General features: G+C 44.9%; 1 protein-coding gene across 6 annotated transcripts in view; it reads right to left on the bottom strand.

Annotated features, from left to right (window-relative positions):
• Nucleotides 1-13,982, bottom strand: part of LOC137371920 (zinc finger E-box-binding homeobox 2-like) — a 262,572-nt gene that overhangs the window by 19,077 nt on the left and 229,513 nt on the right. For all 6 annotated transcript variants that reach the window (XM_068034977.1, XM_068034975.1, XM_068034976.1 and 3 more), the window contains 2 exons: nt 9,956-10,027; nt 2,847-3,035 (listed from right to left, as the gene is read on the bottom strand). In XM_068034977.1, the coding sequence (XP_067891078.1) occupies nt 2,847-3,035; nt 9,956-10,027 (261 nt within the window). The remainder of the gene's footprint in view (nt 1-2,846; nt 3,036-9,955; nt 10,028-13,982) is intronic.

The following is a 13,982-nucleotide window of genomic DNA, read 5'->3' as shown; positions in this document are numbered from 1 at the left end:
ACTTTATTGCTTACCTACAACCCCCCAAAATACTTTCTTTGTGCACCTGACCTTCCAACCCCTCAAAGTTCACAAACTTTCATCTTTAACCATTCCCATCAATCATATTCGTTTGACCCCGCTACCCCCCTCCCGCACTAAAATATTTACCTGCCTCCCCCCTCCCCACCAGCGTTATGTCTCTGGGCTCTGGTTGGAGATCCGAAGGTGCGGGACTGCTGGCCACCAGCATGAATATTGCACTGGGACCGATGGCGGGAGCGGGTAAATACCTAAATCATTACTTTTAATAAATTTAAAGATTTAAATTTTGATGCCACCGCGGAGCAATATGAGGGGGGGGGGGGCGGCATCATGAGGCCAAAGTTTAACATTTCTTCAATCTTTCAAAAATGAATCCTCAAAAAATATATTTAACAAAACACAGAGGCACTTTCGTAACACCTTTGAAAAAGAAGTGACCGGCTTGGTTTTTTAATTTTTTCACTATTTTGTTTCTGATGATCATGTCTTTATTCCTCATATTTGAACTCATGCTGGGGTATAGCTCTTTCTTTTGTATTGGCATAAGTAGACATTTTTCATATGTGCTTCCCAACAGTCAGTGTCAGTCTGTTGATCAATATGGGCCCACCGTAACTGATGCCCAACTTGCACACCTTCAGCTTCAGTAGGACTTTGTGTGCAGCAAGTAGTAGTGACCCCAGCCAGCTCTCTTTCTCTTCTGTAAACTACTGACATTCAGATCAGTACCAGCATGAGCATCTGGTTATCTCTTTGTTGGCTCTGAGTCAAAACTGATTACGAGCTTCTCAGCCAGTTTTGCCTGCTTCGACTGACTAGGCCTGGGGAGCTCCAAAATTGACTGGCCTTGCCCTGCCCAACTCATAGGGCTGGATTTTGTGGGGGAGATGGGGCTCCTGGAGCTGGGCCAAAAAGGTGGGGCAACCCCGCCGCGACCTTTTTGTATAATCCCCCATAGCAATCCTCCGTTGTTTTGCTGCCTAAATGTCCTGCGCCGGGATTACTGTCCCTTTAAAGATGGAGATCCCGCCTCCAAAAGCTATCGGCCAATCACAGGGCCAACAGCTCAGTAGTAGCAGCAGCACCACCGCTCGCAGTGGCCACTGCCCGTATTGCAGAAGCCTTGAACCCAGGCCCAGTATTGGAGCCCTGGACTGCCAGTAAATGAGGCAAGGTTGCCGGGGCCAGTCCAGAAGGCCCCAGCGAGGGTGTTGGGCATGAAGTTCGGGGGAGGGGGAGCCTTGGAGTTGTAAGTTTTGCCGGCAGCATCCTCTGTGGGCCACTGATTACCCATGAAAGAGGGGATCCTGCCAAGCCTGCAGGGAGGGCGTTTCATTTTAGAAGGCATCCTCCCCGTGTGGCGGTGGCACCCCCGCTGCTGGTTAGATCCCAGCGGCGGTGGGAAGAGGCCCTTAAAAGGACATTAATAGGCCACGTAAGGGCTTCCATTGGCCTCTGGGTGGGAAGGCCATCGTCGGCTTATCCCGTCTCTAGCAAAATCACTTGGCGATGGGGTGGCGACGGGCCCTCTGCCCCCCGCCTCCCGTCACAATTCTATGGGCTTCCCCCGCCTCTAACCCCGCCTCAGGGGGCCCATAAAATCCAGACCATAGAATCAAACAAAGTCAAAGATCTCAACCTTCCAAAGTAGCAACCCTACCATCTTCCCATTACAGCCTCCAGTTGTTTCCTCAATTAATTCAGTGTCCTGGCCTCCTTTCCCTTGCAGCTGTGCCCCATTTTCCAGTTAGAAAATGGTATAGGAACAGATACATCAGCTGCCAATACCTGCCTGTGGACAGCTGCAAAATCCATCAGTTCACAGCATGTAGCAACACATTCCCCCCAAAAAAATCAATTGTTCTCGCCTATCAGAAAACATTATATCCATATTATGCATGGACATAAAATATGTCCATTTTCCTATGTATTATATGATGAATATTTTCAGCTGAAATCTCTTCAAGGTCTGTTTTCACAGTTTTTTTAGCATATACCATGCACTCATATATAACACACACTTGGGCTTCAAGTTTTTTGTCTTGTAGTGTCAGCAGGCACTGGAACATTGTCAGGGGAAGGGGTCTGGGGGACATCACTGGCATGTCAGATCCTGTTCTTAACCAACATCCATCAACATCCCCTGTATTTTCCAGCAGGGATCAGTGGATAACAACCAGCAATGGGGACACTGTTTGCTTACTCCCTTCCTAGTCCTGGGGTAAGGAGCACACTTTAGTGCCCCAGCTCAGTTTGTCTAACTCAGCATGTATCAAGAAGGAGACCGACAACACATATTTCTTATTACTATGTTGAATGGTGCATTTAGTCATTGAAAGCTGTGGTTGTTGGTGGGGGGCTCGTTTTTAAGTATAAAATTATACTGGTTATATGTGAAAAATTCTGAAAGTGTTCAAGCTAAGTCATTACTTCATGTAACAACCAAATGAACAGTTATACAGGATAACACCTTTAAAACAACTTCTTTAAATGAGTGCATGCTTAAGTGGACGCAACTGTATTAAAGTAAACGGTAATAAAGTATTCCTACACTGGTTGTAATATGTGTGTCATCCAACTAGTGACTATTCACCATTTAAAGAAATGCTAAAGTAGTATTGTAAAGTAAATGTGTGGCACATAACATACCACTATGAAAAATGGAGTGCTTAGATTGACATATCTGACAGCTTATGGTAAAAGGTACGATGCTACATCTGATACTAGGCCTCTGACAGCTGTTACAAACCTCCCGAAGTTTAAAGGAACATATGATGTGAAAATATCAGTGCAATGGCTAACATTGGCTAACAATGGCTCACCATTGTCCTCTTGCCCATTGGCCTCTGGTGTTCCATGCCGGGACAGTTCTTCAGGCGCTTCTGGATAGATGATGGCTGTGTCACTCCGCTGCAAGTATTCCGCAATGCTGACTGCATGGCTGTCTCCTTCTTCAAGCTTCCGTTTGGCAAAATACTCCTCAAGATCTGACGTGCAATCTACAGTCTTTCCTAAAATAATATATTGAGAAAAGGAAGGAGGGAGAAGAATGTCAGTCACCCATGGTCCAATCTTTCTCTACAAGTCAGAGTGACTTGGCATCTCTCGAGTCACAATGCACAGTTCTGAAGGTCTGCAATTTTACTTGGAATTTCTGCTTCCCCATACTGTTTAGCTCTTGTGGGAACTCTAACTGTTAGGTGGAGATAGCTGAAATAATCACAAACAAAGCAAATAAAACCACAGCCTTCATTAGCCAGGAAATGACAGGCCCTTATTGGTACATGCTGATTACAAGCCTAAACTGCCTGACTTGCTGGCATGCCAAGTTTTACTTCTGTTTTCCTCAGCCTTGTTATCTTTCAGGGTTTTTCCTTGAATTTTATTTTTTGTTACAGACATTTCAAACTTACACTGGAAACCTAGGTGCTATTTAAAGAAAAAAAAATTACAACAAGAAACTATGTATTGCAATAACAATCTAACTACCTAGAGCTTTTATGCTTCCAGAAAGACAGCTTTCCCTCCAGTCCAGTAACTACGGGCTGGTTTTTCAATCTGGGGTCGGGAGCATGACGCCCGGATCATTACTGAGTCCCAATCCCATGCTGTGTCTGCGCCGCTTACACAATGCTATTTGAATATGCAAAGCCCCTAATTGGTCCGGAGGTGAGCTTGGTGCCCAATTAGTGGTGCCTGGCGCTGCTTGGAGGTGGGAACTGGTTCTGGAGGGCAATGCTCAAAGGCAGACGGCAGCCATGACTGGACTTGCCATTGCCTTGCTGATTGGAGCAGGTAGTAGAGCAGAGGGCCAGCAGCCTCACGGTCCATACAATTGGCCAAATGGTTAATCACGAGGTACTTGACCCACTCTACTCAAGCGATGGCAACTTTGAGCATCTCAGTTTGAATAACCCTTTTCTCGTCACCACTTTAATTCAGCAGCAACATCACATCATGGCTCCCTGCAGTGCTCCCAACAGGTAGGTACTTCAACAAGCCTAACAAGCTCTTCGGCGAGCTTAATGGGCAATTAATTGGAGGTGAGCAGGTTGACGGCTTTCCCACAGGCACCACCCCCCGCCCCACCCCACCTGCTCTCGCTTTGAAAATTGCAGCGTGTTCTGGAGGCGCCAAAAGACTGACATGCCATCCTGGAGCACTACTTTCAAATTACCTCTGCACCTGATCTTGCCCCTGCAGGCATTTGAAAATCCAGCCCTACAAGTTTGTGGTATAAAAGATAAAGTTAGGCAGTGTATTGACACATTATACTGGTTCTTTTACATGCTCTGTCACAATGGGGAACAAATTGGATAGAACCTGAAAATGGGCACGTTGATCGCGATGTGCGATTAACCTGTGCCTGTTGATTGCAATATGGGTAGCACACCAACTTTGTGCGCCTCCTTTTTTGAATGCATCTAGCCAGTGCTAACCAAGCTGTTCACTGTCTGAACGCATCAGCAGGGGACGGATATCTTGAGTGGCTAGCATCACTTAAAGCTAGCCTGCACTGCTTAAATCTAGTCTGCAACTTGTAAAGGAGAAGTGGATTGTGGCCAGAGCAGCTGCTGGGATTCATGGTTGAAGAGAAGATGATCAGGGAAAGAGTGAGGAATGGCACAATAGGGGAGAGAGTGGGCTCCATGGTATTTGGACATTGCACTGAAGGTTTTGGTGAAGGAGCTGGAAAGAAGGAGCGATGTCTTGTACCTGCAGGGGGGAAGGAGGCCCTCCAGACACATGGTCAGAAGGCAGTGGGAGCAGGTAACCATGAAGCTCAATGCCAGAAGTCAAGCCCGAGGAGTTGGATGTAAGGCCGCAAGAAGGTTCAATGACCTCACATGAGTGGTCATGGTCAACAAATCCATCTTCAAATGTCATATCCTGCCCACTGCATCAGTAGCCTTAGTCCTGCTCAAATCACCAGACTCCTATTGCTCACTGACCAACAGCTTCTGTCAGTCAGGCCTCATATCTGACATTCATATGCTTCAGCTCATCTTCACACACTTAGCACTGCTGCAAGCCTCACACCCTCCCTCTTGCAGGTCAAGCTGATGCACAACTGGACGCAACAGGGGCTAACCAGAAGAGGCGGGCACATCTGCATGTCCTAAACTCTATGGAGGAGACAAAGCTGACCAATATTGGGACAGCATTGTTAAGGCCGTGGCAAGGTTGAAACTACTGAAGAAGACAGTATCCTCATACCTAATTGTCCTTCTCAGATCCACATTCCTCATTCCACACTCTCTTCTGATTTACAAGCTGCAGATGATGTAAGCATGCACCTCTTGCTTCCTCACCCTCCCCTCCCCACCCCAACTCCCTGTACCACAAACTTACTCTTGTGCCTTTTTCCTTTCAGATAACCAAGAGGTCCATGATAGCCAGGCTGTGGAGGAACACCGAGCGGACAGTGATGGTGAAGACAGAGAACTGTTACTTGATATCACACTTGCAGCCACCAGCTCAGATACTGATATTGAGTGTATCTTAGAGGATAGATTAGAGGCAGAATCTGCATGTGGTGAGACAATGGGTAAGAGTGGACTGTAGCAAGGGCATGGGCAAGAATATTACAGAGGGCAAGGTCTTCACAGGTTCTGCTGCAGAGGCAGGACCTCAATGGGGCAGTCTACAGAAGATGGGTATGCACAATGATGTCTCACAGCAGCCCAGCAATCTGTCCTCATACAGATTACTAGGATTGCTGAGGCGGTGCCCCGGGGAGCGGTAGTGGCTCCATGGAGCACAAACCTGCTGTCCTCTCTCAGGAAAGCAGCATTCATCCTCCCACCATTGCCTCTCCACCAGTGCCCTTGATGATGCCTGTCAGCCAGCCAGCCCAGACAGCTGCCGTCCATGCTGCGAAGGTGCAGTCCGCAGTGGGGCCTTCTAGGCCCAGAGGCGCTTGAGTTCATCTCCCAAGGCCATCTGCAGTTTTCTGTTCTGCAGCCACTGGCAGAAACAATAGGATAGGCCAAGACACACAGAAAACAGGCATTAAGGGAATGCACAAGGGAGATAAGTTGACTTTTGTATTCAATATGTATCATTTCATTTATAAATTTCGTTTGGAATTTTTTTATGGTGGCTTTTATTATTGTATTGTGGTCAAGTGATGGTCAGTGACAGAGGAAAGGGAAGGTATGGGACTGCTGGTGAATTGGGAACTGAGGTTGCTGTTACTGCTATCACACTCGAATGAGTTCCTCATGGACAGCACGTGCAGAAAGGGGCTATCTAGGCTGCCTCCTCTCTTCCTCTTCCTCCTCTTCCTCCTCATGCTCCTGCTCCTTCTCCTCAGCTGCTTGTCCTATAGCTGATGGTAAGGACTGTTCCCTCATGATGGCTATGCAGTATGATGCAGCAAGCAGCAGACCACCACAAATCTTGACACCCACTCTGTTGAGTACTACAGGACTCCTCCAGAGCAGTCCAGGCAGCAGAAGTGTTGTTTCAGCATGACAATGGTCTGCTCTGTCACATTATCTGTGGCAGCATGGCGTTCATTGTATGCATGCTGTGCATGTGTGTGGGGATTGTGCACCACAGTCATAAGCCACGTCATCAGCAGATAGCCCTTGTTGCCTGGTTGCCATCCTTTGGTTTTCCATGGTGGCTTAAATGCAGCTGGCACAGCGGACTGCCACAGAATGAAGGCATCATGAGTGCTGCCAGAATACCAGGAATTGACCTGCATGACTATGACCATACATCAGCTGGATGTTGAGGGTCTGGAATCCATTTGGTTCTGGTATAGGGCAGAGTTGACATGTGGCATCCACAAAGCAGCGTGCGTGCAGTAAATGGCACCCTGCATCATGGCAAATCTTGCAATCCCAGGTGCTCACTCCACCTATTTGTCTCTGGCAAGAAAGAATGAAATGTTGTTAGCTCTCTTAAAATAGAGAGGCTTAGTGACCTCCCTTACACAACAGTGGATGGCAAACTGTGAGATTTTGCAAATATCTCCAGCTCCAGCCTCACAGGAGTCAGACACATAAAGTCCATCACCATAGTCCCCTTCCACTGGCAATGTGGTCCTTGCCATGCTCTGAGGTTGTAGTTGTGGAGTTGTGGCTGCAGCAGGTAGCAGCTTTCAGTGAGAAAATCCTTACTGAAGTGCAGACATCTCAAACACTGTTCCTTGCTGAGGTTCAGTTGGGAGAACTGCTCCCTGAACACCCTGAGTGGATATGGTCTCCTGCTGAGAACCCTTCTCCTCCTTCTCCTCCTCCCTCTTCCAGCAGCTTGTCCTGCTCTGTGTGGTCTCTGTTCATTCTCCCTGTCATGTTGTATTCCAAGGGGAAGGCCTACTCGCGCACCCATGTTTGGGAGCAACTGGTTTGTGCAGAAGCCTTGAAGTCAGCAAAAAGTACTTCAGCACCTGCCCTGTCGGCTTTTGCAATTTGAAAGAACTATAGAAAGCACCAAACACTTGTAGAATCATAGCAACAGCCAGAAGAAATCAACTAGCACCTAACCTGTAAGCACCTAACCTGATGATCACTTTAAATAGCACTGGTGGGAAGTCCTTTTTGCTGCTTAACATGTGTTCAGCTGTGTGAGGTTAAGAGAGGCCATTAGCTGGAGCACTGAGATCCAAAATGGCACCACTGGCATCAAATCACCATTGCCATATTTGACGTCACTATCCCTGCTCTGCATACTCTTGATGGATGTTTGCTGCACGTGTGCTAATGCTTGCACCAATATGGCATCTGCCGTAATTCACCCCAGAAGTATGACAGAATTTTGGAGCTCTAAGGTACTCATAATACCCCCAAAAATGGGCATTAACGAGCCAAATTTCTCGTCCAGTGTGTTAGGTCATGAAGAACAATACTCCTTCATGGTGAATTCCTGATTTATCGAGGGGAGTTGCCAAGTTGGAACTAGGTGCTTCCCCACAGAGTTACCCAATGCTGTTCCTATACTTCTCAGTGGCCACCTTGAGAACAGCATTGGCAGCTTGATTGTCTGCCACTCCTCTACATATTAGGGAAAAAATTGGCCAGCAGTGGCCCTCAGGAGGGGAAGCTGAGTGTTAGATTGGGCAACATGGGTGCTGGTCCAATTGTGAGGACCTGGCTTCACAGAAAGGTTGTTTTGATTTTTAATTTACCTTTAATTGGCGGCCACAGAGGCCACTGAAGAATCCTGAGCAAAGTAGGCTATCGGTAACAAATTTTATGGGGGTGGGGTGGGGTCCTTCAACAGGCATTAAGCCATTAATTAATATATTCAAGCAGCTTAAACCAGTTTAGGCAGCATAAAAATGAATTTAGCAGTGGGCACAAAGCCTGCACAGACTGGGTGTGGATTGTACTACATTGGTATATTTGCACCCGCTGAAAAATGGGCATAACACATCCCAATCTGGACCCCATAATCTAGGTTGACGCTTCAGTACAGCACTGAGAGACTGCTGCACTGATACTACTTAATTTCCAAGGCTGGCAGGGCCACTAAACATAAATACTGATAGTCCTTGAGTCATGACCTATCCAAGACCTAGGAGATAGAGCACTTTTATTTGTTCCTACCCAAGAGTATTTATCCATGGTAAAATGGAATGCCAGATTAAATCTAATCACCCTTGCTTACATATTCATACCAATGGACTCCACACCCAAAGCTACCAGAAGGCTTAGAAGGATTGTTGAAATGGTGGCACTGTGCCCTGTAAAGAATGGATGACGAGCCACAAATACACAGTCCGGCAGAGAATTATAAAAATAAAATTGCTAACCATTTGCCAGTCTAAGAGGATGAAGTAATAAATGGAATATTTGTGAAATGCATTTCCTACATGAATTTCAAACAAGCATTGAACAAAAGGAATAGTCTCATAATTTACTTTTTTTCCATACTTATCATTTATAACAAACATTTGTCCTGTTAAAGAATAAAAGTTATGGGAATTTAAAGATACACATTTTGCTATAGGCAAAATGTTACAACTGAAAGTCCCTCTTTAGGTGGAAAGGCTGCCCTTTGAAGATATGAGGAAATGCAGAAACACACCTGCTAAATGGGAGTTTGGGGGTGGAAAGAGACCTAAAATATGTATTTAAATCTATCTTTAGTTTTTGATGCACTTGCAAAATCAGAAACAGCTTAGCTGGTTGCTTCTGTTTATTTCAAAACCTGTGACCAGTTTTCACAAGATTAGCAAAATATGTCATAGTGCAACCAGCTACTGGTAAAGTTCCCATCTGAAGTTAAATTTAGACCAAAACGTATGTCTCTGTGGTTCAGTGTTGCAACTTTGATTTGCATTCTGGAAAACACCTTGATGAACTGCAAAAAAAGTGTTCAACCTACCAACCGAGAGAAAGGAGCCCTTTTGCAGCCACCTGCACAAAAGCTGCAAGCTTTCAATATTGTTGCGCTATGCCTTTGATGAAAGCTCTTTATCAGGTGGGAAAAATTCTCGGAATGCCCATGAACACATGGCTGCAAGAGTGAGGTCAGCCCCCACTTACAATCAGTTGTTGGATTTACCCGGGATAGCTTTGAACAGCCTAGATCAGAATTAAAGGGACTCAGCTCCATAAATGCCCACTGTTTAATTTACTGGTATTTACATAAAGAATAAGCCAATTTAGACTGCAGAGACTACAGACACACAAACATTACTACATCTGTGGCTTTCAAGCCACACACAGAACAGAACCCGCTTGCTTAGTTAGGGCTGCAGTAGAGGCAGGGAGAGAAAGCTGGTTGGAAAGCACAGGAAGACTGAAACTTTAAGCCATTGTGAATCCAATCAACCTGAACCCACAGGTTCATTTGTAGCACAGTTTCACACAGGCAAGCTAAAACAAGAAAGTCAATTTTACTTCATGGTGAGGCTTTTAAAATAAAATATCATACTTGTGCAGAAGGCATAAGACACAGCTGACATTGTACTCACCTGTACCGTTACCTCTACTAGGCTGAAGTGTGGCTTCAGGCCCCATAGTGTCATAGGCTTCCTTCATTTCTTCTGCAGAGAAAAGGGACATGAGAAGAGACTGAGTATTTATGAGCTTTAATTGTGGTTTGGTAACCTGCAAGTGCCAGACACAGCAAACCCTAATAAAGTGAGGTATTCTTTTAAAGTAAACACGTGAAAGATTGCTCTTAACTCTTGTCTACAATGTCTTTGTTCTGGCCTTTTCAATGAATCCAATCACATTGGCCAGGCCAGCACTTATATACCTTGAACATTACAGCTAGCAGTGAAAAGCAGTGAAGAAACTGAGGTTTGAAACGTGTCAAGCATTAGAGACGTAAGTGGGAAAAAACGACTATCGGCTTCAATAAATAATCAAACCCAGCAATGTTAACTAATCTCACAAAGACATACACTGAATTAAAGGTACTTCTGAGAAGAGACCATTAGAGATGTAACTACTGTGCTGTACTATTGCTCATCTCATGTGACTCATGCGAGTCATGAGCATCATAAGTTTTCCACCTGAGGGCACTTGAACCAGCTGAGGAAAAAAAAAGACACACTATTTTTTGCATAATACCGGTAATGCTCAAGATTTCTTCTTCACTTACTTCCTCTGTGTCATTTTTAGGTAAAGGGTGAGAGAAGTTGTAATGTCCTGCACTATCTGTTTGCTGCCTTAACATTCATAAATAGGAACAATGTTTACAGATCGCTTTGTTGAGCTCAGTTTTGTTGTTGAAGTTGCATAGACTATGTGGCACCTTTCGTTAAAACCGCTACAATCATGGCCTTGTAAATAAATCAGACTCAAAACAGAAAACTCAGACTGTGTAAAAGAGGCAGTATCCCTTTGGTCGGTCCCTGGAGGGCAGGCTTGAAAGAGAAAACAGCACAAAACACACTCTTCTCCTTTGCATACCCCCATCATTAAGTTCAAAATATCAATGCAAATAACACGATAGGCATAGATGGAGGACATCAAAAAGCCTGATCGTTTAGCATTGCTCAACGTACTCTCACCACACAGACTACTGCCGAGAGAGAAATGGTCTTTTTCATATTTTTGTTTCAACTGCCATGCATTGTCGCTGTGATTTTCAAATACCATTGTGCAAAAAGGGATATTGTTCCATTTTTAACAAATAAGAGAAAGCAATGAACCTCATGCACTTTAAAACAATCATAGTGTGTTACTGTCTATCACGCATGGAAGAAATTTCATAGAAGAAGTACTTGGTTCTGGACAAGGAGGGTTGAATAAGCAAAAGGAGCAGACATGCAGGTGATTTATTTGAGCGTCTGTCAGTGATAATGATGTCATGTTTTCCAGCACACTGTGTCCACCCATTGTGGGATAAAAGAATGTCAAGGACAATTCAAAACACAAAACTTTTATTGTGCTGTAACCGGAAGGAACAGTAAGAATTCGAGCAGGTCAACTATGCTCTTCAGCTAAGAACCTATTTCCTGCTAACAAAGTATTGTAACACAGAAGAGAGAGAGAAAAAGGGAGGCAGCGGATCTGAAAGAAAGTGCAACCTGAGCTAGTGCTAGGGCAAAACATTTTATTGAGTGGTGCAGGAACGAAGACGGCTGAGAGCCTGACAGCAATTGCTTAAATTTGAAGCAAGAGTTGACTGGGTGTTTGTGTTTGTGTGGGGTGGTGAGTGGGGGAGAGGGGGTGGGGGAGGTGGGGGGGGGTGCAGTGGGCAGTATGGTCGAGGGACAGGAAGAGTTGTAAATAGCTCAGGTAAAATTATATAATCAAGGGCAGCATCTGTGTTGCGGGTCAGTCGAATTGTAAATAAGCCAGCATCTGTGTTGTTGGCATGTGGCACCCTATTGCCAGGGCCAGGTGAGGGGCTGTGCTGATGTATGGGAGAGAGTTAATATTAAGCATTCACTGTTTTGGGATCTCACACAGCTTTCAACCAGTCAGCCTATATTTGTACCTTTTTTAAAAAAAAATCCCTATAGCTTGATACTTCAAAAGGAATATTCTAGGATCAAGCACAACAGTGGCCTTACCTTGCAGTATTTGGGGATAAAATCATTCCCACGTCAAAAAAAATCTTACAAATGGAGTACATGGCTGCTGCTTTCCATCAGTTTCATGGTGCTTTTGCAAGTAGGCACAGAACCATGATATTTGGTAATTTTATCTTGATATCTAATGGAGTAATATTGTTCAGAAAACTACATTTTATAAATAATTTTTTATTTTAACAAACTAAGTGGGGTGGGAATGTATAGCTCCACATAAGAACTCAGAGATAACAACAACAACAACAATAAATAGTACCTTTAATGTGGGTAAACCTCCAAAGTGCTTCACATAAGCATAATCAGACAAAAATTGACACTGAGCCAAAGAAGGAGACATTAGGACAATGTGACCAAATGCTTAATTAAAGAGGTAAGTTTAAACGAGGGTCTAACATGAGAGAAAGTTGGATAGGTGGAGAGATTTAGGGAAGGAATTCAAGAGTTTAGAGCCTAGACGACTGAAGTCATGACTGTCAATGGGGGAGAGATGGAAGGGAGTGGGTGATGCACAAGAGGCCAGAGTTGGAGGAATGGTTTTGGGAGGTGATGAACAGGTTCAAGGATTTAAGGAAAAAAGATTTTGGAGCTGGGGCAGTAATTTGCCAGAATAGAAGGGTCAAGGGTGGGTAATTTGAAGAGTGGCGGTGATGATGATAGATTTGAAAATGAAGGGCAGTACCTAAGGAGAAGGAACTGTTTAAAATGTCAGCTAGCATGGGGGCCAGGGAACAAAGTTGGGTGGTCAAAAGTTTAGTGGGAATAGAGTCAAGAGAGCAGGAGGTGGGTCTCACAGACAAGATGAGTTTGGAAAGGGCATAAGGAGAGAGAGAAGAAGTTAGAGAAAGATGTGAGTTCAGGTATAGGGCAAAGAGGAAGCATGGCTTGGTGGGCAGGGGATCCAACAGAAACAGCTGAATGGATGGTCTCAATCTTAGTGACTAAGAAGTTCATGAGCTCCTCACACAGGTTGTTGAAGGTGAATAGAGCTGTTGGCAGTTTTTAAAAATTCTTTCATGGTATGGCAAGGCCAGCATTTATTGCCCTCCTTGACGACTGAATGGCTTGCTAGGCCATTTCAGAGGGCAGATAAGAGTCACATTGCTGTGGGTCTGGAGTCCCATGTAGGCCAGACCAGGTAAGGACGGCAGATTTCTTTCCCTAAAGGACATTAGTGAACCAGATGGGGTTTTATGACAATTAATGATAGTTTCATGGCATCATTACTGAGACTAGCTTGAAATGCCAGATTTTTATTAATTAATTAATTTAATTTAAATTCCACCAGCTGCTGTGGTGGGATTTGGACCAGAGTCCCCAAGGCATTAGCCTGGCTCTCTGGATTACTAATCCAGTGACATTACCACTACTTCACTGTAGCCCCACAAGTTTGTATTCTTAGTTTTCGTTTTTTAGTTTTAGTTTTAGAGATACAGCACTGAAACAGGCCCTTCGGCCCGCCGAGTCTGTGCCGACCATCAACCACCCATTTATACTAATCCTACACTAATCCCATATTCCTACCGCATCCCCACCTGTCCCTATATTTCCCTACCACCTACCTATACTAGGGGCAATTTTATAATGGCCAATTTACCTATCAACCTACAAGACTTTTGGCTTGTGGGAGGAAACCGGAGCACCCGGAGAAAACCCACGCAGACACAGGGAGAACTTGCAAACTCCACACAGGCAGTACCCAGAATTGAACCCGGGGCGCTGGAGCTGTGAGGCTGCGGTGCTAACCATTGCGCCACTGTGCCGCCCTTAATCCTTTAAACAAGATTTTCCCCAAGCAACAGTTGTGCTCTTTTATTTATACTGTTTGAAGCGTTTAAAGCTAAATGTTTGACTATTTCCAGAACAGTGAATGCTTTAATGGGGAAGAAACCTAATGCATCTTTTACACTGGGTTTAGCGAGGTAATAGAACTGTTGGCTGCTGATGCGTGAGCTGT

This window comes from Heterodontus francisci, chromosome 7 (assembly GCF_036365525.1).
Source record: "Heterodontus francisci isolate sHetFra1 chromosome 7, sHetFra1.hap1, whole genome shotgun sequence".
Classification (NCBI taxonomy): Eukaryota; Metazoa; Chordata; class Chondrichthyes; order Heterodontiformes; family Heterodontidae; genus Heterodontus; species Heterodontus francisci.
The sequence above is the reverse complement of the archived record's forward strand: the minus strand, read 5'-3'. Positions and strand labels throughout refer to the sequence as shown.